This window comes from Marmota monax, unplaced genomic scaffold, assembly GCF_021218885.2.
Source record: "Marmota monax isolate L192 unplaced genomic scaffold, Marmota_monax_Labrador192_F-V1.1 WCK01_AAM20220418_F8-fsc00015, whole genome shotgun sequence".
NCBI classification, from domain to species: domain Eukaryota; kingdom Metazoa; phylum Chordata; class Mammalia; order Rodentia; family Sciuridae; genus Marmota; species Marmota monax.
In genome coordinates this window covers 13,094,896-13,121,050 of record NW_026692194.1, presented here as the reverse complement: position 1 = coordinate 13,121,050, position 26,155 = coordinate 13,094,896, and the positions used below count along the sequence as shown (strand labels likewise).

The window sequence follows — 26,155 nt, the reverse complement described above, 5'->3', positions numbered from 1 at the left end:
CAGAAGAATGAGAAATTACACTCCATCATATATACTGTATCAAAGTGCATTCTACTGTCATGTATAACTAATTAAAACAAATAAAATTTTTTTAAAAAAAATGTTGATAATAAAATTGAGTGATAGGAAAATTCCCTGATGATCGGCTTGCTGCCATGAGGGTATATCTTCTCTATCACATAGTGACAGATTGTGAAAGTCTCCAAGTCCACATTCAGGGGTCAGAGATCACCTGCATTCTTAAGTAGGGTTTTATAGTTTCATATATTTTCTCTTTTAATTATTCTACAATTAGAAAGTTTTTCATTACCAATTAGACATTATGATTTGAACTATTGTGGTAATTGACATTCTTGGTGAAGAACTGATCAGAAAGTATAGGTCATACTATGTAGGAATCAGAACTTGGGGTAAATGTGTTCCTGACAGGTTGCCATGCAAAGTAAACTTCTGAACATTTTTTTTTCTTTTGTGATGATGGGGATTGAACCCAGGACCTGGCACATGCTAGGCAAGAGCTCTACTACTGTACTACATCTCCAGCTATGAGTATCATATTTTAAATGCTTTGTAGCCAAACGTGTTTAAATTAGTCCTGTTGAAAATCATGTAGTTTGAAGAATGACTTTTGGGTGATTCTTATTTCTCTTTTCTAAATCTGGATTTTTTTTTCCTATTAGGCTTTCCTTACAATTCCCTAAAGAAGCAGATATTCAGCATGACCAGTGAACATATTTTGTTATTTAGATGTTTCCAAAGAAATGAGGTACTTGAAGAACTTAAAAAAACAAAAGTAAACCTTGTTGGGTACAGTGGCACATGCCTGTGATTCTAGCTACTCTGGAAGCAGAGGCAAGAGGATCATCAAGTTCAAAGCCAGCCTGAGAGAAGTAGGGATTGAAATCAAATATCTTGAATGTGTGATTTTGTCAAAATGAACTAAAATACCATTCATAACTATAATGCTCTAACAAAAAAAAATGGTTTAAAAAAAAAAGCCAGCCTGAGTAATTTAGTGAGACCCTGTTTCAAAATTAACAATAGAAAAGGTCTGGGGATGTAACTCAGCAATGCTTCAGGCTCTGGGTTCAATCCCCAGCTCTGCAAAAGCAAATGAACCAACAACTTTGAAAATATTTGCTTTGAAGATTACTGTAATTAAAAAAGGATAACTTCCTATTATGAAATTAATACATTATAAAGAATTTTCCTGTAATCCCAAAGCTAATCCTTGTTAACATTTTGCGATACTTCCTCCTGGTCTGGTTAACCCACAGTTGCTCACAGATGTGTACACGCATACTTAACACCATACTTATGTTTTTGTATAATTGTGCTCATTTTATTATTAGTTGAATCCATGTTGAAAATTTTTTTGAAGACGGTTTTCATTTCATGGCTGTATAAAGTAGATATGCAGTCTTCTATTAGAAAGTTTAGGTTGTCTTCAATTTTTTTTTTTGCTACTATAAAAACAGTGATGAGCATTACTGCATGCAATTTTTATCTGAATTCACCTTTTACCCTTACATTCCTAAAAGAGGAATTCTTTGATCTCAGGAGTTTTACTTAACACCTGTTTCAAAGGCTCTATGTCCCCTGGACCTCATGGCAGGTGTCTAACCTACTTCCCTTTGCTCTGCCTGATTTACTGCTGTGGAGATGGCTCCCTACATAAGCAGGCTGGTAACATTTTACATGGGATTTGGGTTTTGTTACTTCAAAAGTTTAGTTTTGGAACATTTATGTAAATCACAGCAGTCTTCATGAAGAGGACTCATGGACATGTGTCTTATGTCTCCAGCCAATACAGACCCAACCTATAGTGACTGACTACTGGGTAGATTTCCTTTCTTTTCATATGGAATAAGAATGAAATTTATTGGCTTGTATAAACTAGACCAGAAAAGTTAATAGAAATAATAAAAACTGTCAGTCTCTGTTTAGCTCTATTATGCTGTTTTACTCAGATTCTTTTAAAAGTATGTTTAGAAAACTGCGCATTGTGTAGTTTAATGTGCCTCCCAAATATTGAATACAGTATTTACCAGAAAACCCAACCTTTTAAAGTTTAAATAGAACCAAAGAGCTTGTCGTGATGTTTTGGGTTTTCTTGTAATATCTTTGGTGTTCTGGATTGCTCTTACATATATATTCTACAAACTGTATAATTTTATGTGTTCTGAATTTAACTAGATTGAAGTTGGAGAAGTCCAGGATCCAAGTGCCAAGATGGATATTTGCATGTGAAACTGCTTTTTTTATCAACAGCTCATGTTGTATTTATTGCTGAATAACTTCTTAAAAACAGGAGACCTTTGAAATCTTCCATCTAATTGTGAGTGACGATAGGGTGACTGTCAGAGACAAGAAAAGTTAAAGTAACCAAAGTCATGAGTGGTTACTTTCTTTGTTGGAACACATACAAAGAAAGGGTCCTTCTTTAAGACTCTCATTATAATCTCAGTGGAGTGCTCTTTTTCACAATACCACTGTAGAGGATCACAGAGAAAGAAGCAATTAATGGTACCATCCAAATCCTGAAAAGAATAAAGCACAATGTGGCAGAACTGGACAGCAGGCTAAGCACAACTTTTTATATAACTGTAATTAATATAGGCATGACTCACTCAAAAACTTGAAGTGTGAAGATTGAATTTTTAAAGTCACAGAGAATGATTATTCCCATTGTAAGATGACTCAGCATCTTTTATACAAGGACTTATTCTTTTAAGAGAATATTCCCCTGGTGTGTTTAAGTACTTGTCTACCAATTGTTAGAAAAATTTGAATTAGAGTGCCCTTTCATGGAGTCTTATTAGGACCTATGATATGACCAAGGAGCTCCACTTCTAGATATTTGCTTAGAAAACCTAGGAAGAAATGAAAACATATATACAGACAAAATCTACACAAATGTTCACAGCAGTTTTATTTGCAGTAGCTGGAAAAACTCAGATGTCCACCACAGATGAATGGATAAACTGTCACAGCCATACAATGGAATACAAAGGAATGAACTATTCCTACATGCATCAACCTCGGTGAATCTCAGTGATTATGCTGAGAGAAGTAGCCACACATTAAAAAAAAAAAAACATTCAAAGTGTATGATTTCATTTACATAGAAAATGCAGACTAATCTATAGTGGTAGAAAGTAGGTCCATTATTGTCAGGAGAGGGGATGGGGATATGTGGGTGGGCTAGGAGAAATAGACTCCAAAGGGACATGAGGAGGCTTTCTGGAGGGATGGATATGCTTATTTTCTTGGATTGTGGTCATGGTTTTATGGTTGTATACATATGTCAAAACTCTTCAAAATATATAATTTATCTATGTACAGTACATTGTATATCAGTTATACCTCAGTGAAACTGATGTTTATTTTAAGAATGCCCTAAGATAAGTCCTCTCTGGACTTTTCTCCCACCCCTGACTGTCTTGTATCCCACCCATCCTGCTCACAGGGGCAGGAGTGGGCTAACAGCTGTGGTTATGTGCAGAATGCTGGGCTAGATGGGGGGACAGAGGTGTGCAGGGAGAAACCCCTGGAGGAAGTGAGCTTGAGTGAGTGCAGGAAGGATATTTCAGTGGACGGGCTGAGTCTGGGTAGGGATGCGAGAGTTTGTGGCATGGGGTAGAACTGGAGGGAAGCTGGGATGTGAGTGTGCTTATCAACAGTTCCAAGCTTTGTTTTGAAAGCCTTGGGTCATCTCTGGTGGGTGGTGAGCAAGGAACAAAGTTCACTTGGGGCCATTGCCCATCTCCAGGAGGATGAGGAGAGAGGAAGCTCAGGTTCAGAGCTCAAGGAGCCCATAGATGCCTCTCCCCCAGATCTGTCCTAAGAATGTTCCTGTGGGGAGAACCTTGTTATCCAAGAGGGATCTGTCTTGCCAGGCAGCTCTGCTGAGTCCAAGAAACTGCAAACCACACTGGAATCCCACCTGTACAAATACTTAAAATTTCTTATTTCAAAAATAGAGTGTTCTCTGTATAAGAAACTAAGGGAAATATAGTTAAGAAAATTAAAATTATCTTTAATCCCACTACCCAGTGCTAACTACTTTTAACATTTTGGCATATATTTTTCACTGTTTTGTCTGAGCCTTGTTCCATGTTTTATGTAGGCATATAAAATATTGGTCTTACTTGATTCATGAGTCTACATATTACAGTGTATCTTGATTTATTTAACCAAACTTCTCCTTGGGATTTGTTTTGTGTTAAAATTTCTGGGAGAACTGTAATTGCTTTATTAATAGCACGTAAAGTTAAAATTATTATTATTAAAAGGTAATAGTTTTTCAATTTATTTCACAGAAAAATAGCCTTAATGTAGCGGACATTTTGAATAAATGAAGGGAGGGAGACCCCAACCCCCTTTTTAGAATTACACATGGGCACATACAGTAGTTCTTTGTTGTGGAGTGATGATTATTTCATCTTTGCTCTTCACAGAAAGTAACCACCAGTGTAAGCTCTGTTGTTCTCAAAGGAAGATTTCTTCCCCATATCAGAAATACATTAAAAAGTATAAACAATAGCAGTAGCTAACATTTTTTGAAAGTTTCTGTGTTCCATGCATTGCTAGAAGCATTTTACATGTATTGACTCATTTAATCCTTTAAACAGTTCTTTTGAGATATAGATTACATTATTATTTCTGTTTGGTAGGTGCATAAACTGGAGCAGTGTTAGTAACATACCCAAATAAATGATCAATATACTATAAGAAAATATAGTAATCATCACTAGTAAGCAGTCAGGGAAATTAAAGTAACTATGAACTCCCCCTTAAGAGACTATAGTGATCTTAACCCTATATTCATTGTAGTTCAGGGTAGAAGGTAACAGGCCCTGTTGCTCAGTGTTGGTAGGAGTGTCCATTTTGATAGGGTACTAAGTTTCCTTCTAGAAATTTAAGAAAATGGAGCTGGGCATGGTAGTGCACATCTGTAATCCCAGTGGGTTGGGAGGCAGGAGACTTGGGAGTTCAAAGCCAACCTCATCAATTTAGCTAGGCCCAAAGCAACTCAGCGAGCCCCTATCTCTAAATAAAAATACTGAAAAAGGGCTGGGGATGTGATTCAGTGGTTAAGTGCCCCTAGATTCAATCTCTGGTACCAGGAAAGAAAAAAAAAAAAAGGTAATGATATTGTCACACTCATGGAAATAGTGTTGAAAAATGTGAATATCTCTGTGTCTTATGGTAGGATCTTGGTTAAATAAATTGTGGTATAGTCATAGCTTTCCACAGAATGCTGCATAGCGGTTACAAATGGTATTTTAGGCATATGTTGAAGGAAGTAGTTGCTCAGGAAATAGTAAATGGAGATCAACATTCAGTGTGGAACATGAGGATCTGATGTCAGTGCAGGCTGCATGCTCCTGGCTGTTGGTCTTTCCTGCTTCTTCCCCAACCCCTGAAACCAACACACCTGGCTTCCTCTGTTTTTAAACGGTGCCAGTAAAACATAATCTGTTGACCCACAGGATGCATGTCCACTCAAGGAATCCTTTGAATTCCAGCTAGATGCCTTGACAACATCGTAAAAATGCCTGGCTTAGAAGAGGAAGTGCATTGACTGCATTTAACAAGTGCAGAAACTATTTTACAACTGGAAAATCCAACCACAATAAGAAATACAAATTGGTCGCTGTTGAGTTAAGTCTGCCACTAAGCTTGCTTGAGTGCCTTCCTTCTTCCCCTGAGACTCACTCCATCCAGCAAGGAGTTTTCCTGCTTACCTCTTTATTAACTGCCTTTACATGCTAGGATTTTTTTTTTAGCAGTTTATCTGTCCTGGGTCTCATTTCCCCTTGAGGTGCTTGGCAATAGAAGATGATCGTTTGGATTCAGATATTATAGTGAACAATGATTTGATGTGTTACCCTTACGTAATTGAACTTTAATGATTGCTTTTTCCTCAAAGGTGGAACTAAATTGTTTGGGAATTTTAGAAATCATAACTACTCAATGTCAGCTCCCAAGGACAGCTCAACCTGAATCCTCCTCCAAGCCACAGAATTTAAAGACCTCCTCAATACTAACCAAAAGCATTGTTCTTGGGTTACAGAAAGAACTTTGTATGGTATGCTTCCTACATTTTGAAAAATATCTGCAAATATTTTGGGAACTGGATTTTGGGAAGGACTAGCCTCTGGCTGAACTCTGCTGCAAAATCCATAAATACAGGGCTTCGGCTCTGCACAGCAGGACAGGTGCAAGTGTACACCAGTGACCTCATAGCCGGAGACCATTTCTCCAACATCCTGCCAGGAGAAGAGTAGAAAATAACAAAAGGGGGAAAAAAAACCCCAAAACCCCCAAACTTTCTAGTTGGCATTCTTGTTGAGGAAATCTATAAAGAATCAACCTGGGGTTGTGGCTCAGTGGTAGCATGCTTGCCTAGCATGCATGAGGCACTGAGTTTGATCTTCAGCACCACATTAAAAATACAGATATTGTATCCACCTAAAACTAAAAAAATTTAAAAATAAAATAAAGAATTAAGCTGTTGTTGACTTGTTCTGTGTACTTTTTGTCTTAAGAATATGTGTTAGAGAGTCCTGTCTGGAAAACCTGTTGTGTTATATTTTCTTAAGTTGTTGGTACAGCATCTGGATAGAACTCAATTCAAGCTGGAGAGGCAGGAAGATAGTGGCAAGCTAAGAGCATAGACCATTGCTTCCAGCAGGGCTTTCTGTGATGCTGGGGACCATGTATATCCACACTCTTCAGTTTGATCAAATGTGGCTTTTGAACATATATGAATAGTGTGATTGAGGAGCTGAATTTTAAATCTTATTTAATTTTAATTAGTTTAGACAGCCACCATAGCATGTGTGGACTGTGCTAGACTGCACGGGGTAGACTCAGAAGCTAGACCACTTGGGCTCAAATCTCAATTCCATTCCCTTTTGCGTCTTCGACTTCGGGCAGGTTCCTCCTGTTAGCTCACACTGTTCTGTTGTTACCTGTGGAGTTCAGGGGTATCCTGGGGCAATCACTGGCCCTCAGCAGAAGCCTTGAGGTAAGGTTACCAGTTGGCCTCTTCCTGAAGGATTGATCTTTTAGTTCCTAATGATGGTGATCCTTTGCCTATTTTGGCTTTTTTTAAAAAAATAAAACAGTGGCAATATTGGTAGTTTTTTTGTGAGTTTGTGTATTTTTATTTTTATTCTTTTCTTAAGTTAAAGTTGGAAACCCACATCAGTCCCTTCATTCATTTACTAATTCGTGAGATTGAAAAGTCTGTGCTTAGGTTGTACAACTCCATTTGGCTTATATAAACTTTAAAAAAAAAAAAAAAGACCCAACATTCATGAAGTACTAAAAATGAGAGGCTTTTGAACCATAATTGATTTGACGAGATGTGGACATAGTGAAGGAAGGTGACTTTTTTTTTTTTTTTGGCCTGTTGTTTTGCTTTCCACACTTGCTAAAAAGTGGAGGAAGGGGGAGAGAATGGACTGATTAGCCAGTTTGCTTTTACATGTGAAAAATATTAAAATGTTAGCAATGGCCCAGCCACTGACATAAGAAAAATAGTTTCACAGTTAAGCCTCTAAATGATATCCTAAAAACACAACATTTGCAATTATCTAATTAAAGTGATAAAGGCCTCAGGTAGTGGAAGTAATATGGAAGGCATTTTCTGGCAGATAAAGCTTCAGAAACCTTCACATCTGCACATGATTACGAAGCCCCTGTGGTTACTTCTCTTTCCCCCTTGTCTTAGCCCACAGTTCTCACTATGGACTAATAGTACATCATAATAAACCCCTGGATGCCAGCCAGCCCCGCGTTTTTGGCTAACTTTTTGTGAAAGTTGAAAGGGCGGTGCAGCTGTTGCACTGGGTACTTTCCACAGTGGGGGATATGTTTTCCAGATGAAAGTGCAAATGGTAATTGAAATGTAATCAGTGTTTTTGGCATCTTGCTATTGTAATCCTTCTCACTATTTGTGATGTTAATTGTTCATTTCTTAGGGTTTGTTTTGTGTTTTTCTGTGGTGTGTAATCTACTAAAAGTGAGGAAGTGAGCGAATGTTTTAGGCAGTTTTTCATTCTTTAACAACATCAACAACAACAACAGCAAACCAACAATGGCAAGTAGTTACATTTCTTGGATGAAGGTTTATTTTAAATAGCCAATAATTTGTGTCCAAGATATCTTATTATGAGACTCATGTTTCTTACAGCAGAGGAAAATAAAATCTAAATCCCAAATAGTGTATCCAAATTCTAGAGCTGACTGGAAGCTTCTAGATCATTTATGTAGGCTTCAGACTCAATGCTTCAGGTGTTCTTAGGACCAGGCAGCATACTTAGATGGACTCAATGATAAGCAAACCTTTTCTGTCCTGATCCACCATACTAAGGTGGGTTGTCAAGGGGTTGAGGAGGTGTATATGTAGGTGATTTCATCCATATTAGAGAATTACGAAGTTCTCTGTTTTGTTGAAGCTAGCGGGAGCACCAGTTGATTGGTAGTTGTCAGCCTTTTGCTGCATGGTTGAAAGATCTTCATGATCACTGAGTCAGGTTATAATCAAGCCAAGCTAATTAAATCGGATCCCCACTGGTATTTGTGATGTTTGTTCAGAGTGGGGAGTCACTGTTCTAGACCAGCTCTCTCTCTTAGCAGACAGGAAACGGTGGCCCTGAGCACCCGTGTGACTTGTCCCATGTCCCTTGTGGATACTGACCCAAATATGGGATGGTCTGTTTCTGGAAGGGATCTCTAGTGACCTCCCAATATGCCTGTATACTGTCTTGCAGGGGTTCAGTTTAGGAAGCTGCAGAGAGCAGAACGGTTCCCTGGTAACAGGGAGGAGCATTTACCTTCCTGCCTTGACACCCTGTTGGAAACTGCCCTTCCTTTTCCCACAGGAGCTTCTGGCTGACAATCTGCCTCAAGTGCTCTTTTTTTTTTTTTTTTTTTTTTCTTTGAGAAACAAATAGGTTTGTAATTGCCCAAATGAGATGGCAACTTCTATATGAGGTATTTATTATTACAAAAGAGCTTCTCAGCATAGCTGGGCAACTCTGTTATAGAAACTCTTCTTCTCTCCTTTAGGGAACAATACGAATTCGGCAGTGTTTGATGTAAATGACCATTTCTCATGCTACCATATCCATTAGGGATCTTTTAAAACCATTAAATGCTAACCTGACTGAACACATGGTGTGCGTGTGTGGTATCTAGAAAGAGAGGATGCACTTCATAGACCCTGGCTGGGTCCATTCCATTACTTCATGTTTTGAAGGTTCCAGAATGCCCTCCTTACCTACTCACCTTTCTACTCCTTAACTCCTTGGTGTGGTGGTTGGGTTGATGGAAAGGTGGTACCTGGGTGTCCCTTGCTGGCACTGGAGAGTTACTAGCCCCACCTAGGATTGGAGCCTCTGGGGAGAGGGGAGGATGGTGGTGGTAGAGGGGGTTGCTGCAGCTTAGAAAAATGGAAGCCAGAACCCAAGTATGATACATGAGACTTTTTGCGAGAAAAGATGGATCACATTTTTGTTAAGTATTTCTAGCTCCCTGAAAATTTGTGTTGCAGGTGATGATTAGCATATTTTGGAATATTTGATAGAAAAACATTTGCATTGTAAAGCAAGACTGGATTAAAGGGCTTTGGTTCATTTCCAGATCTGTTCTTTATTCTGGTAATATGACAGAATCCATTTCCAAATATGAAACTTAAGAGAGAGTGTGTGTATTTTTCTTTTCTGGATGTCAATCAAAGAATTCGTTATTCCTTATCCAAAACATTCAGTGCCCTCTGAAATGACACCCTATCCTTTCATACCTGCCCCCCCCCCCCCCCCGCCCCATGGGAGTGTGAGACTGTGGCTATAATGGGGAGCTAGTTATTTTCTACTTTCTGGTCCCAGAGGCCTCAGCCTTCTCATCATCTGGAAGCCAATGAAGGTTTGTTAGTCTTGTCAGGAGCCAGTTAGAGGGACCTAAGGAATGTAGACTGTAATGGGCAGCTGGCGTCAATTTAGTGCTGTGGGAATGGTCAGGCTGTTGGAAGGGTCTAGCTTTACCTGCCCACACCCTCCTGTGTGAGGGGTCAGTTTACTTAGGGGAGAGCTGCTTCTGACATAGCTGTCTATTTCTGGCAACAGCCAGCAGAGATGGAAGATACCTCCTGCCATTTCAGGAAGAGAAATAATATCCACTCCGGAGAATACATTTTGAGGCTGTGCATGCATGGGTGATGGCTCCCTGCCTGCTTTTCCTGTGGAAGGTTCTCCATGTAGAGAAAGATTAACAGACTCAGCCCAAAGTCAGACAGAGACGTGTTAATGAAAAATCTATCCCAGTGCCAAACCAAAGGCAAACTCTGGTCTACCTGGGGTGGTTTTTTTCCCCTCATTTTTGGAATGTGCACTGAAGCAACAGGGAAGGGGTTGGCCACACCTCTTTTGTAAAGCCCTTTGAGCTATTAGCAGGAGCCTTCTAGAGTATCTAGATGGAAGTTCCTGGAATGTGTGGGTGGTGAGCAGTCTGGTTGAAGAGGGCTGATACTTGTTGGCTTTGCCCTCTGTGGAGAAGGAGCTCTGCACTGACTTCTGAGCTAACATCAGGCAGCCACCCGAGGGAAGAATGTCCTTGAGTTTCTGCCACGTTACCTCTGTGGTGCTGAGGAAGAGGAGAGCTGATGCTCCTTGCTGTGTGGCTGCCCTCTTTCCTGGCATAGTAGTCACTCTGGACTTTACACGAGGAGGGGTTTTAACAATTGCATGCATTCTTAGTCTTCGGTTCAGTGATCCCTGAGTTTAAAAAGAAAAGAAAAATCTTTTTGCCAGATGGAGCTTACTCTATTGAGCTTATTAAAAAAAAAAAAAAAAAAAAAAAAAAACCCTCTGGTCACCCATTCTCATCTGCCCCTAAGACTTGCATCTCCATCTCCATTCTTTTCTTTTTTTAGTTGTAGTTGGATACAATACCTTTGTTTTATTTGTTTTTATGTGGTGCTGAGAATCAAACCCAGCGCCTCTACCACTGAGCCATAACCCCAGCCCGCATCTCCTTTCCGATAGTTTCTATTCAACTTTTCTTGCATGTTCCATATGGAGATATGAGAATGATCTCATAGGAACTTGCCCGATCTTTTAGCACACTGCATAAGCCTGTGGCTACATTCCTGTTCATGAAGACTAGGCATAGTGTGAGAGGTCTCTTTGCAGTCAGTAACTAAGGGGATCAACCACCCTTCCTGCCTGTCAAGCTCAGTGTGGGAATAGGATGCTTTTCGGAGAGATGTCTTTGACACTGACTGCGCCCCCCCAACCTTTTGAGAATCTGAAGAATTAGCATTTAAAGGTATCCAAGATTAGAAACAAGAAATCTTCTTGAACATGAAAGTGACTATCCTTGTGGGTTACTGTTTTAACTCATGTTCTTGTCCCCATCTCTCAAACTGACCTTTTCCTCTCTAGTCTTTGGATGTACTCACTCTTTAACAAGCAACTCAGAAGTATCCAAAACATATGCCCTTTGCCCTCTTCTGGCCAAGACACACCTAAATGCCTAATCGCCCAATTCTTCATCTTCCTGTAGCTGAGAGTGGTTTCAGTGAACGATTTTCTCATACTTTCTTTTTCTTTTTCTTTTTCTTTTTTTTTGAGAGAGAGAGGAGAAAGAGAATTTTTTAATATTTATTTTTTAGTTTTCGGCGGACACAACATCTTTCTTTGTATGTGGTGCTGAGGATCGAACCTGGGCCGCATGCATGCCAGGTGAGCCACATCCCCAGCCCATCTCATACTTTCTTGAAAGTTCCACATATATAAGTTCACTCTGCTCAGAAATATCTTGGTGCCATCATATTCTGTCTTTAGAAAATTGGTCATTTGGGAACTGCATTAAAATAGCCATTAACTAGGGCTGGGGTTGTAGCTCAGCAATAGAACACTCATCTGGCATGTGTGAAGCCCTGGGGTTTGATCCTCAGCATCATATCTAAATAAACAAACAAACAAACAAATAAATGTATTGTGTCCAACTACAACTAAAAAATAAATATCTTTAAAAAATAGCCATTAACAAAGCAAATTCTGCAGCCTTCTGGTATGGTACCTTGTCACCAGCTCCTCTTCTGAGTATCCCCCTCACTGCGGTGGGACACTGCTGCTGTACAGTTAACGCTGGCATGTGCACATTGCTCAGTAAATGCCCTACGTGGGAGTGACTGGGTCACATCTGTCCCATTAGAGCAAAAACCTGGTCAGGTGAAAAGAGTAATTTCTTAGGTAAATGACTTTCTGAGATTCGGCCACCTCCCTCCCCACAACCTTAAGAGGCAGAGAGTTTTCATGTAAACAGTAGAAACAAAGGACATGCAAAGCACAATCATACATTCTCATGTTCTATGACGTTATTACATCATAAAAAAAAAAACCTCTCGGTAATCTCATATCTACTAAGTAGGGATATCTCTATCCTTTTGCAATAACAAAATCCCAGACTCAATATCTCTATGACTTGAGAAGTCACATTAGCATAAGCAGTATTTCTAATTAGAAGGGTTTTTTTTTTTTTTTAAATCAACAAATGTTTTCTGCAGTACTTATGATGTTTAAAAATTGTAAAACTTCCCAGTAAAATACTTTGGTGATAAATATTTCTAGTGGTGGACTTAAATGTTTTCATAAAAATGTAAAAACTGTTTTCAAAATTTCTGCCCATTATTTTCAGTTGGCATTGTGCAACCCAGTGAAAATGTGTATAAATGTTTGCAGAAGAATACTTTCATTCATAAAAAGAATACAAAGGTTTTCTTAATATGAAAATGCCCCAAAGAAAGAATGGTCATGATTAACAGATTCATTTAAAAATAGGAATGGAAAAAACATTTGTTTGAAATACTTTCTGAACCCCCATCGTTTAAGAGACAGCGTTACACTCACCTTGGGAAACAGGTTTTAAGTACTGTAGATTTACCGTGTTACATTGATTTGCAAGAATGGGGAACGCTTTGTGGTTAACCATTTCATAGAGGCCTATCAGTTGGAAAGGATCTTGGAATTCGTATAGCCCAGCTTCCCACACAGTACTCAGCCCCCTCTGTAGTTACCTTGTTGAATGGTTCACCCCCCTGGGCAACCCTGGCTGCGTTTCTGGGGAACTTTATGAGAAAGAAGCTCCTAATCCTGGGCTACTGTGAAATTGCTGTCCCCAGCCTGCCAGGGAGTCTGCTAGCTCTTTATGAGGACTTCTGAAGCTGCCCTCTAAAGATGATTGCACTGTTGTCTCTTTAGGGCTTTTCCCTGAGTGGTGCTAGTTCCTGGGCTGGGATCCCTAGATATCTTACAGCCTGGCTGCCCTCTTCTGGACACTCTTGGGTTGGTCAGTATTCTGGGGTAATTTATCTTGGTTTCTAAAACTGAAGTATCTTATCACCCTACCTCCTATTGCTTCTCGCTGAGCCTGCCATGCTTTCTTAGACTTACTATCAGTTTTCCTCTCTTTAGCTTTGGGTACTTTGTCTTAAAATATAAATGCGGGACTGTATGAGTATTTGAACAATTCTGAGTCCCTTCTTGACACTGGGGCCTTTGCTGTGCTAAGTGTGCTTTCTAAGGAAAGGAGGAAAGTGTTGACTGGACCTGGGTCCTGTGTTGTGAATCTGCCCCATCATCCTTGAATCTTGAGTTCAGAACCCAGTCTGTGTATGTTTATCTTGAGGAATGAACCCCAAATTTGAAGTTGCTGTTTGATGTTTTCCCTTTGTCAGTGAAGGGAGTTAAAATTTCAAGTGTGATAAATCTAGTTTTAAAATATGAAATGAAATGTAGGTAACTCTTGATTTATAAGACCTTATACCACCAGGCATGGCGTTACACACCTGTAATCCTTATGACTCAAGAGGCTGAGGCAGGAGAATCGCGAGTTCAAAGCCAGCCTCAGCAAAAGTGAGGCGCTAAGCAACTCAATGAGACCCTGTCTCTAAATAAAATATGAATAGGACTGGGAATGTGGCTCAGTGGTCAAGTGCCTCTGAGTTCAATCCCCAGTACAAAAAAAAAATTCATCAGGTGTCTACTCCCCCCAGATTTCTCTCTCTGCTCAGGATTATAGAATACTAACAGTCTTTAATTCCCTCCGAAGGTTCCAGATTGCCCTGCCATCCGGTTCATTATTTACTCGGCTCCTGATTTTGAGAAAAGAAGCAACTGCTTTGAAGGCATTTGGGAACAGGAAAAAACAAAGTACATGCTATGTTGTAGATATTTGGAGAAGCAGAAATCCTGTGCATTAATAACTGTGTTATCAGCTTGATTTGGGTTGAGCAAGTAGTTAGAAAAGGCATTTTCCAAAATCATATCACCAGGGAATTTTTGTTGTTGAGGCTAGCCTTGAAACATTGTCCTTCTTCTAAACTAACTAAACCACATTGTTGTTGTTGTTAATAGGAATTGAACCCAGGAAGGACTTTACTACTGAGCAACATCCCCAGCTCTTTTTGTTTTGTATTTGAGACAGGGTCTTGCTAAGTTACCCAGTATCTTGCTAAGTTGTTGAGTCTGACCTCTAACTTGCAATCCTTCTACCTCAGCCTCCCCAGTAACTGGGATTATAGGCGTGAACCACAGTGCCTGGCTTTTACTTTTGTTTTTTTTTTGGAATGGAACCCAGGGCCTCAAACACATTAGGGATTCACTCTTATCACTGAGCTACATTCCTTTGTGTGTGTGTGTGTGTGTTGCTAGGGATCCATCTCAGAGCCTTGCACATGCTAGGCAAACATTCTACCACTGAGCTATATCCTCAGCCCCTCTATACCCGGGAGTTTTAAAAGATATTTGATGTGATCTCAGTACTCTGGTCTTGTTCTATGTCTCTTCTCACCTGCGGGGGGAATAAAGAAAGTTGATTTCTTTTACTAACCGAACTGTTTGTCTTACACTTAGCATGTAACCTGCTAAGACCTTGTTTTCATTTTGAAGTCATTTGAGAAAAAGAGTGAGAGCCATTTAAATTATAAGTTCATGCCCATGTAGCCTTGGATAAGCTGCATTGTTCTATGACTTTCTGGGAAATGTGATAAGGCATCCCCAGCTTGGGTGTTGGATTGATGGTCTGGCCAGTGGTACACATCCTTGCCTGGTAAATGCATCCTACTAGCTGTCAAATCCTCTATTAGAGCTCCTCATGATCCCTAATTCATGGTACTATTTTAGACACTGTGGCTCTTTTTTTTTTCTTCTATTTTTTATACTAGTGTTTAGATATTCTGCAGGCCACAGTAAAATCCACATTTACTTGTATCATTTGAAAACATTTACTTTGACATCAAGTTTAATATTGAGCACCTTTGGAAATGAGCCTTTATATTAACATTAATGTACAGGATTCTAATGAATTCCAGACAGTATATGTTATTAGGCACTCTTTCTTTCTTTCTTTCTTTTTCTTTAATTCTTTTTTTTTTTTTTTGGAAATTCTTTCAGATTGTGATGAGTTTTAAACAAATTTTAGTAACACAAGTTTGATCATGTTTAGTTTTTCTGGAGTTGCTGTCACTTCTCCCTTTTAACAGGGGTGATGGCCAGTGTCTCACTGGGGGGGTTCTTCTTTCTACCCAGGAGGATGTAACCCATCCTAAAACTTAAAGTCTCAAATAATTAGGAACAAAACACAAATAGTCAGAAATTTATTTACAAAAGCAAAGCCCCTGATAGATCTAGTCCACATGGGAGCTGGAACTAATCAAAGGAAAGATGGCTCTGGTAGTTTATTTAAGGGGGTAAGTCAAAGACAGGGATAAAGGGCAGAGTCTTGTTTCCTGATGCCTTGCAGTCAGCAGGTTGATTGGCATCTTCTCAAGTCACACCCATCTCAGGTGTTGTGTGGGATCTTTGGCAGAGCTTGAGGGGGGAATTCACCTGCATCCGGCAGTCAGTTCCGGTGGGGGCATGCCACAGGGACTCATCTCCTCCCACTAAGCTATGATGTGCAGTGTAGTCCACATACAGCCCATGGATGGCACGTGACACCCTTTCAAGTATCATACGCCAACCTTTACTCATTTTGTTTATCTGAAAGATTACAGATGTACAAGTAAGTTTGGAAAATGTTCATCAAGCATACAGAGGGAATAGGCTTGCTGCCCAAGCAATGAGAGTTGTTCCAGTTGCTCTTTGAGAAATTTTTGAGTAATAAAATTCAAACTTCTAGAAATTTGGGTAATCAGTAGAACCTAAGGTTTAGACCATTTTGTAAAAGGAAGTGATCTTAGAACAATCTTTATTTATGATAAATATGTTATAACGCAGTTCCAAATGAGATCATGAAGTTGGTAATTCTTTTTTTAATCCTACACAAATGTGAGCGAGGTGAAAACAGATTTCTTATAAAAATTCAACTTTTGCTACATGAATCTGCATAGAGAAAGTTGTCTCTTACATAACGATGAGACTTTTAGGGGGGTCCAGAATTACGGGGGTCCAGAATTCGTATGTAGCAAGAAGCATTGTGTTCTAGAGTTAGATGGTTGTATGGTGATATTGTTCCTGCCACCTGCCAATTCATTTCACATTTTTTTTCTAGGAAAAAAAAAAACTTGCTATGGCTTAGATTCTGTGCTAGATGCTGGTGATATAAAGGTGAATAGAACAGACAGGAACCTGGTGTGTGTGTGTGTGTGTGTGTGTGTGTAGAGAGAGAGAGAGACAGACAGACATAATAGTTGCTATAGTATTGCTTTTCATTGCAGTTCTACATATTTCTTTCATTTGATCCCTAGTCTAGGTAATTGAGATGTACATTTTCACTTGATAGATTTTTCGTCACTCAGCTGCTCTAGGAGTAAAAGTCAGCTTCCAGATAGAAAGCTTGTTTTGTGATTGGTCCTCTGTTGTTCAGGCACACATGATGCTGACTTGTGGCAATTTCACAAGGAAGAAGGCAGTGAAATGCCAAACTCACTGAAATTCAGGATTGGTGTTTTGGCAGCAATACCATTAGAACTATTTGGAAATAAGAGTAAGATAAATAATTTTTATAGTGGCTCAGAAACCCCACTTTGGCCTTAAGAACATGGTGTTAGGCCTGTACGGAGTTGATGATTTTAATTTTAATTGCTCTTTTCTGTAAGTGGAACAGAAGCAAAGATAATTTTTGGCTGCCATGTAGATGAGGATAGCCATCTAGTTAGTGGGAGTTATTTTTTAACAATTTTAGTTGGGTTTCAATGAGGTGATTTCAAAGCTTATAAATGAACTTTGGAAGAGCTAACCTTATTCTGCTGTCTACTTTCAAAATTGATGACTTTAAAAATTAGGACTCCTAAAATTGTATGTAAAATTTAAAATGTATCAAATATGGGCAGAGGAAAGAAATACGGTACTGTGTATAAAATTTTAATGTACAGCTGGCCTTGGTGGCTCAGTTCTATGATCCTCTTCCTACTTGGGAGGCTGAGGCAGGAAGATCACAAGTTTGAGGCCAGACTGGGCAGTTTTAGTGAGACCCTATCTGAAAATGAAATTTTAAAAGAGGGGTAGGGATACAGCTTAGTGGTAGAATGCTTGGAGGAAGGTCAGAGTAATGCCCGGTCTCATATTAATTGCTCCTTGTTGTCATTCTATAATTTGTCTGTTTTATGCCACCAGAGATGAAACCCAGGGCTCTCTACCACTGAGTTACATTCCCACCCAGCTGTTTTTTCTTTTCTTTCTTTCCTTTTTTTTTTTTTTTTTGGAGATAGGGTCTCACTAAGTTGCAGCAACTAAAACTTATAATTATCCTGCCTCAGCCTCCTTGGTTGCTGGAATTATAGGCATACGCCAACAGGCCCAACTGTAATAACAAGTTCTTGAACCACGACAAGATCTTCTTGATAAACTGTCTTAAAATAAAACTATGGTCAGTGTCTTTTCTACTAGTGACATCTTTTAAAATAATTAATTTCTTTCACAGTAAGAGTAATTTTGTTCCTCCAAAGGATAGAGCCCGTTTGTTAACAACAAAAACACCTCTCGCTCTCCAGCTGTGTTTTTTTAGAGCTAGATCCAGGCTTCCCCTAGCTACTGATCTGGTAGGAAAGGCCTATCTCTGACTGTTGTGATGAAGGTTTACAGTGGGCAATTTGAAAATGTTACAGGTGGACAATGGCCAAACCCTCATTGCTTCTCCAAAGCATATACTTGGTGTTGAGGGGAGTAGCCCATTGTGGTGTTGTTTTTGTTTTGTTTTGTTTTTAATTTTTAGTTGTAGATGGACACAATGCCTTTATTTTATTTTTTTAAATTTATTTTTATGTGCTGCTGAGGCCTGAACCCAGTGCCTCACACGTGCTAGGCAAGTGCTCTACCCCTGAGCTACAACCCCAGTCCCGCATTGTGGTTTTATGTCAGAGGGACAAGGAATGGGTTGGGGTAAGTGAAATTGTACTTCTTTGACACAAAAGAACATGCTCTTCCTCTTCCTATCTTCTAAGGCTCTCTCTCTAATCTTCATATACTTGAAGGAGATGAGCCTTTCCTTTCAGCTTGGGTGGGGTTTCTCACCCTTTTTGTTTTTCCCATCCCCCACCTGGAGTCTCTTAGACACTATTGCCCAGCCCTACACTTAAATACTATAGATGTGCTGTGTATCTGTACTTAACATCCAAAGGAGCTTTTCACCTACTCCCCAAATGAATTTTAAGTCCGCCAGGGGCACTATCATCCCCATTTTGAAAGCACAGGCTGGGAAACCTGGCTTGGGGAGTTGCTGCTCTAGGCAGTCATTAAGCTTTGATGAGGGCTAATCCATGTCGTCATGTATTTAAGATCCTTGAGTCCGTCAGATAGTTTCCTGATATGGATCACTGTTAAAGGATTGAGTTGTTTACCTAAAGCTTGGACTTTGAAGTTGCTCATACTTGGTTCAGATCCTGTTGACCTCCTCATCTGATTCTTGCTATGTTATCACTGGCAAAGCCTTAGATTATTCATCATTTATTAAGCCTTAGTTTATTAAGCCTCTAGCAAAATAGAGCTAATAATAGTTTCCTCAAAAGGTTGCTGGGGAGGACTGAATGAGAACACAGGGCAAGCCATCAAAAAAACTGATATTATTAGTTGTGTTAGGGCTTAGACCTACTAGCTCTGCATTTTAAAGATTAGATTATGTGCTTTTCTGAATTCAACAGTGATACAGATATGGGAGAGAAAGATAAAGAGCTATGTGACGCCATCCAGTTTAACTTTGGAAGGTATGAAATAATGTGATGGAAGAATACATATTAGGTAAATATTGTCAATCAAGTAGAATTCATATGTCAATAGGGATGAAAACAACAACATTAGCAACCTACCAAGAAGATGAAATACGGACTGGTGATTTTATACATGCTATATAGCCTCAGGTAAACTGTGATCTGGAGGCAACTTCCCTGCTTCCTGGCAACTGAATGGTGGAGAGGTTTGAGGCAAAACCCTCCAGTGTCTGTTACTGGAAGTTCTGAGACACTTAATTTGGTCTCTTCAAAGTCCTGAGCAGGACTTATTTTTATTTTTTAATATTTTAAAAAAGAGCACATGAGCAGTCCAGTGTATGCCTTTTCACATCTTTTCTGAGTAAGATGAGAGGGTTTTCAGTGTTTGCAGAACATCTGGGTCTGTGAATTCTCCCAGAGTGATTGTCAGATCTGATTTTTCTCCTTAAGGAGGATTGGCAAATATTAGTCACCTTCTTATTTATTTATTTGACCCTTTATTTAGGTTGAGTATTAAGCGAGTGCATATGTGTGTATGCTTGTGTGTAGTGCCAATGAAAATTCTATTTATTCTCTATTTGTTGCTTTGTTTTATGAAATCTGAGTAATTTGGACCAAAAAAAAAAAAAAAACTTTCATGAGAAAAGACTAAATTAAAAAGGGAAACTTGAATTTTAATAGTGCATGGAGATGCACCTTGTTAAATACATGTTCACATTCATTAGCAGCCAATTCTAAACATGTGACTTCCTTAAGAACAGAGTCTCCCCCTGCACTTAACTGTCTAGGGAGTAACTGTCAGCACAGGGTACTAGTCAAATACAGGGGAGTTGCTGGACTCCTGGGGAGATTTTACAGAGTATCACAAGAAGTTGCTGGAAGGAAACTTGGGAATAAATTTTAATTTTTTTTCAGGGGGGCAGGGGGCTGTCTTGCTAGGTTGCCCAGGCTGAGCTTGAAATCGCAATCCTCCTACTTCAGCCTCTTGAGTGGCTGGGATTACAGTATGCACCACTGAGGTTTTATTTTTCAGAATAAAAACCTCTGTTTATTTGTTACCTGTGTGAAATAGAAAATAAATACGGCATCTTGGGAAGTAAAATTGTGTAAATTGTGAGCTGGAGGCAACTTCCTATATGTTAAATATTCTTTCTCTTGGCTGTACTAGATGTTGACTTCCAGAATTTACTCAATACAGAGGAGAACTAGTAAGAGTTCTTAAATCTGGAAGAGTAATGCTCTAGTTTCTTTCCTATTGGTTAACCTTGTGGGAGTCCGTGGCAGAGATCTAGGAACCTTTGCCTTTCAGGTCTAGAATAATAATTTCCTTATCCATTTGTTGTGTTTTTGGTCTACCAGTTACAGAAAATTAAGTGTCTGCTATTGAAGCAGAAAATGGTAAGGCATTTGGAGTTTCTTTGTTATCTTTTGGTGTACTCCAGTTCGTGAAACACAGGATTAGAGAAGAGTAATTTGAGCATTTTTATACACACACATGGAATAGAGAAGATTAGGGAAGGTAGAGGTGGATAGGCACTGTTAACTTTGTTCTCAAAACCTAGTCGCAAGGAACATGGTATTGCCCATGTCACACCTAGGATAGTACTAATTTTTACTTGTTCAAGAGCTACTTAATAAGCTCCTACGGTGGAGATGAAATCAGATCGAATCCAGGCCCTCTCCTAAGAGGCATTGAGGGCTGTTTCTCCCAGGGGAGAGTGTCCTGTCCTGTGCCAACCTTACACAGTCCTCTCTAGCTTTCCTACTTGTGGAACCTCCAGGCAGAGTTCCAAGATGGCCAAGCCTTCCTCCCTTTTTTCCTCCTCATCTTCCCATAGTCATTTAAGAAGTACACATTACCTCACTGGCTCTGGGGATTAATGGCTAGTAGCACCTTGGGAAAATGCAACCCTTTTAGGATAATCTCCTGGGAACATCTGTATGTGTGATATAAACTGTGCTTATAGCTGGCGTGGCCCCTTGCTGAAGTGGGTTGGAGGTGAAGTGTTTGAGGCATGCTGCGTGTCGGGCATCCCATGCCATGGGGATGCTCTCCCAAGCTCTGTCCTTGACTCTGGGTGCTCTTCACCCTCTGGTCACTCCCTTGCTGCTGCTGAATACCAGAAGCACCCTTTCACTGTGTGTCTGCTGAGGGAAATTGTTCTGAAAATAAAAAGTGTTTCATGGCTGTGAAAACTCAACTGTTTGATAATGTCTTTAGAGAGATGGAGAAAAACAATACCAATACCCAATTTGAGGCCTTTGTTTTGTTTTGTTGTTCCTGGGGATTGAACCCAGGATCACTTTACCACTGAGCTCCATCTGCAGTACTTTTTTGTTTTTCATGTTGAGACAAGGTCTAACTAAGTTGCTGAAGCTGACTTCAAACTTGTGATCCTCCTGCCTCTCCTCCTGGGATTATAGGCCTGTGCCACCATGCCTGGCTCCAAATTCTAGTCTCCTAAGTGGAACAATTGAATGAAATAATAACTTATACCATTAATATTTCTTTTGTACACAGACTAATAAATACCTTTACTTCCCATTTACCTTTTTAAGGACCAATCACAGTGCTTTTAAAGAATACCATAAATTAAGAACACTTGGGGGGGTTGAGGTTGTGGCTCAGTGGTAGAGCGCTCACCTAGCATGCGTGAGGTAGTTAGTGGGTTTGTTCCCCAGCACTACATAATAAATAAATAAATAAATAGATAAATAAATAAATAAAGGTATTGTGTCCATCTAAAATTAAAAAAAATATATCTTTAAAAGAAAGAACACTTGGGGGAAAATGTGTTTTAAGTTCTCTGAATGACTTATGTATTGAATTATCTTACTGTACCCCATAAATTTTTATGATTATTGCCTGTCAACTAAAAATTAAACATTAATAGAAAGAAAATGAAACTTATTAATATTTGCTTACTGAGAAACTTGTGGAAGTTGGTTGTGATTGGGGATGGGTCAGTGGGAGTAAGGGATTCAGTCAGTCACAGGAAAAGTCTGGCGACTCCAGAGCCAGGGTGGAGGAAGTTGTAGCTTAGACTGATGTTGGCGGCCCTGGAGGCTGCTGTGTGGCTCATTCTCTTCGGTCAGCAGGTGGCACCAAATAGCCAAAACTTATCCAGGGAGAGGTACATTGTGCTTGACTGAATTAAATCACATTTTCTATACTTTGAGAATTTAGGATGAATAGCACCTGCACATCCTCCTATTCCCTGAGGTAAAATCCTTCAAGACTGAATTTTCTGAAAGTCTTTGATGCTGTGATATAGTCATGAAAGTTAATGATCTCTAAAATCAAATATTGATTTCCATCTTTTCTTTTTAAAGGAGGGATGATGGCCCTAAATATTAAATGAAACTATGAGATCATTCAGGAGAATATACTTACTGAATTAGTTTTCTGTAATTTTTTGTTTTAATGGAATTCTGTAAATACATTGCTAAAATAGTTGTCAATACTTAATATACCAATACATGCACATTGTTGAGATTGATTATGTCTGTCCGTCTGGGAATTTTGGTCCCATTCAGGATTTCTGTTTGAGTGATGATGATGATTTGATTACTCAAGTAGTGATGATTATTTGATTACAGATGTAAGTTGGTTATAAGGTGGATTCGGTGCTTCTTCCTGAGGAACATGGGGGATATATTGGTCATGTTCTTAACTTCTGACAGAACTACTAATGATAAAAAAAAAAAGACGTAGTTATTCATATCATTATTTGCAACCACTATGCTATTAAGGTTTAGTTTATTTGTTTCAGCTTATTTTATTTAACCTGGAAATGTGGTTGCATGTGACATGTGCTTATATGCCACAGCTTGAGAAAAGCTACATCTGAACTACAATAGGATAAACGTTCCTTTTCAGCATACATGGCTTTATTTTCCTTGTATGGTGACATGAGAAAATCGTCTTCTTATTGGTCGTTCTATGTGCCTGGGTGGAGGTCTGGTCAGGCTCTGTAGTGATGAGGCCACTGAATGGTCCATGTGCATATTCTCAGTACACATTGAATGAGACTTTTGCTAAATAAGCATCCAGGTACAAAAATACTAGGATTTTTTGAATTTTAGGGTGTGGGGAGGGATGAGATAGGAAGGAAGAGGGAGGTAACAAACATCTTTCCCTTGGGACATCTTCCTGCCTCTACAGGAGGAATCGTCCTTCTCCCTCCCACTCTTTATATGCAGTCAACTTACTTAGGTAGCTCTGCATGCCTGGCTGAGTCTTGAGTCCCTGCTTTGAAATTTAAAATATGCAGGAATTCAACCACACCAATAGGAAGCAAGCAGGGCCGGCCTGCATTTTCCTCTTGCCTCGGGTCCTGCCAGCTCTCTCTCCAGAACACATTCACTTCTCTCCTCCTCCAGTCCACAGTGCAGGGCCACACCTGGAGTAACCTTCCAACTGGTCTCTGCTTCTGTTCTTGACTCCTAGAATCTGTTTTCCACACAGAGTCAGGATTACTACTTTAAAAACACACTCCGTGATGTCAGTGACGAGTTTAAATCCGCCCAGTGGCTTCCCATCATGCTCATCGCACCCCTGCACACCAGACTCCAGCTATGCTGGTTCTCCAGCACGCTGTGCTGTTTCCCTTTGCCTGGAATGCTGTTTCTCTCTGTCTGTGCTTGACTCATTCCTTTACGGCACTGAGGTCTCAATTTCAGTACCTGGAGACGCCTTCCCTGACTACTAGGTTTAAAACAGTCACTCACTCTTTCACTTTACTCTGCTTTTATTTTATTTTCTTTAAACTCTCTTTTGCTTCTCTCTGTGTATCCAGTCCCTAGTAGGACTTGAGCTTCCCTAGAGCAATTCCCTTACCTTATTTACTGTTTATCCCTAGCATCTGGAAAGGCGCTGAGCATGGGGTAAGCCCTCAGTGTATTTGGGTTCACTGTGTGAACCATGGCAACACTGAAGGGAAAGGCTGCACTTAAAGCTAAACATCTCTCTCTTTATTCTTTGAGGGATTGTGATAAAGTAAAGACAACAGTGAGGTCTAGGTCCTTGTGCCATATTTATCCCTGAAAAACACTGTGACACTCGGTTGGTTCCTAAGGAGTAGGTATTGGTGTTGGTCACGGAAACTGTAATAACAACAATATAAATAATTATAATCACTTATTGAGCATCTACTATGAACTGATACTATTCTTGGTGTCATATTCTTTTTTTTAAATATTTTTTAGTTGTTGATGGACCTTTATTTCAGTTATGTGTATGTGGTGCTGAGAATTGAACCCAGTACCTCACGCATGCTAAACAAGCAAGCTACCACTGAGCCACAACCCCAGTCCCTCTTGGTGCCATATTCTTACATCTTAATTTGGGCAATGGTTTTCTGTTATGTGAGATGTATAGAAAAAATGATTTGTTCTTTTTTATAACATTTGATTAAAGATAATCTAAAAGATTATATAGTTTATGATGATATGCAATAGAAACAAAGAAATTTATTCAGAAGCCCCAAGTAGGTGTTCGTATAGCCATGATAAAACTTTAAAACTGTAGTTCAAATTTTACAAAGAAGAAAGAACTGTTTGTTGGGAATCCATCATCTCACCCTCCTAATAGCCTGTGAAGTATCTTCCTTATTACTTCCTTTGGGAAACTGAGGCTCCAAGATATTGAGAAGGTTGAACAAGGTCACACAGCTGGCAAAGGCAGTGCTGAAGTTCAGAACCAGCTTTGACTCCAGAAGACTGATGCTGGACAAACACTAACTCTTTTATTTTCTACTCACCTTTATCCTAGCAGGTTTTGTGGGGACTGTACATACTTTGGACACCTAAATATGTTTTTCCTTTTCTTTCTTACAGAATTCTAAGAAGGAGCTGATGTGGAGGAGCAGCTGAGACAGTTCAAGATGACGACCACAGTAGCCACAGACTATGACAACATTGAGATCCAACAGCAGTACAGCGATGTCAACAACCGCTGGGACGTGGATGACTGGGACAACGAGAACAGCTCCGCACGGCTCTTTGAGCGGTCCCGCATCAAGGCTCTGGCAGGTGAGTCCCCTTCATACCCTGTCTCAGAGCTCAGTATGCTGTACGGTCCTCCTTAAAATTGTCCACCTGTCTTCTCTATGACTCCTGCTTACACATCATCGTATCTCTACTTAGCCATGTCCCACAAGACAAGCTGAACACTGTAAAGAGCTAGAGTTCCATATTTGGAGAGCTCTCTCTCCTTTTTTTGTCTTTTTTGGAACTGGGGGTCGAACCCAGGGCTTTGTGAATGCAAGGCAGATGCTTTGCCACTGAGCAACATCCCAGCCTGAGCTGTCTCTCCTAATGGCCAGAATAATTCAGAGCACAGAGAGATTTTTATAGCAGTTCAGAAAGAACTACTCAAACGTTGTAAGATCTTTTATTTTGACATCTTACATTGCAAAATGTTGGCACACATTATACCTTATACACAAAAATACCCAAACCAACCTGTGTTGTTAATGCCTTGACCTATTAACTGGCCTAAACTATATAAGGTTTGTTAGTACTACATAATAAGGGCTTTAGATCTGAAAACCAGTAGTATAATGTTTAGTAAGGGTACATTTAACACTGTAACAGGTATATTTATCATTAATTCACTAACACTAGTGGAAACGTGTGATTTCTTATTCCCTTGTTGCTGTTGAATATCTAGAGCATACTTTGACAGTGACCCTTGGCGGGGTGGGGAGTGTGTCACCCTAAATTATTTGAAAATTCAGGAAGTGGTTCCATCACTCTGAGAACACAGCAGTCCTGAATATATGTAAAGCAGAAGTCAAAATAGAATGCTTTCAAGGTCTTCCATCTGTACTTTGAGACTTCAAAGGAAATTATTTCTATTGAGAAAAGTGAATTTATACTTTCCCCCCTAATATCTTTAATTATGATAAATAAAAAGTCAGGTAACTTTAC

At 39.6% G+C, this 26,155-nt stretch overlaps 1 protein-coding gene across 2 annotated transcripts in view; it reads left to right on the top strand.

Moving 5' to 3' along the window:
- Positions 1 to 26,155, top strand: part of Sptbn1 (spectrin beta, non-erythrocytic 1) — a 198,349-nt gene that overhangs the window by 30,371 nt on the left and 141,823 nt on the right. For both annotated transcript variants that reach the window (XM_046423981.2, XM_058573111.1), the window contains exon 2: positions 25,061 to 25,255. In XM_046423981.2, coding sequence (XP_046279937.1) covers positions 25,108 to 25,255 — 148 coding nt within the window. In that variant the 5' untranslated portion in view covers positions 25,061 to 25,107. The remainder of the gene's footprint in view (positions 1 to 25,060; positions 25,256 to 26,155) is intronic.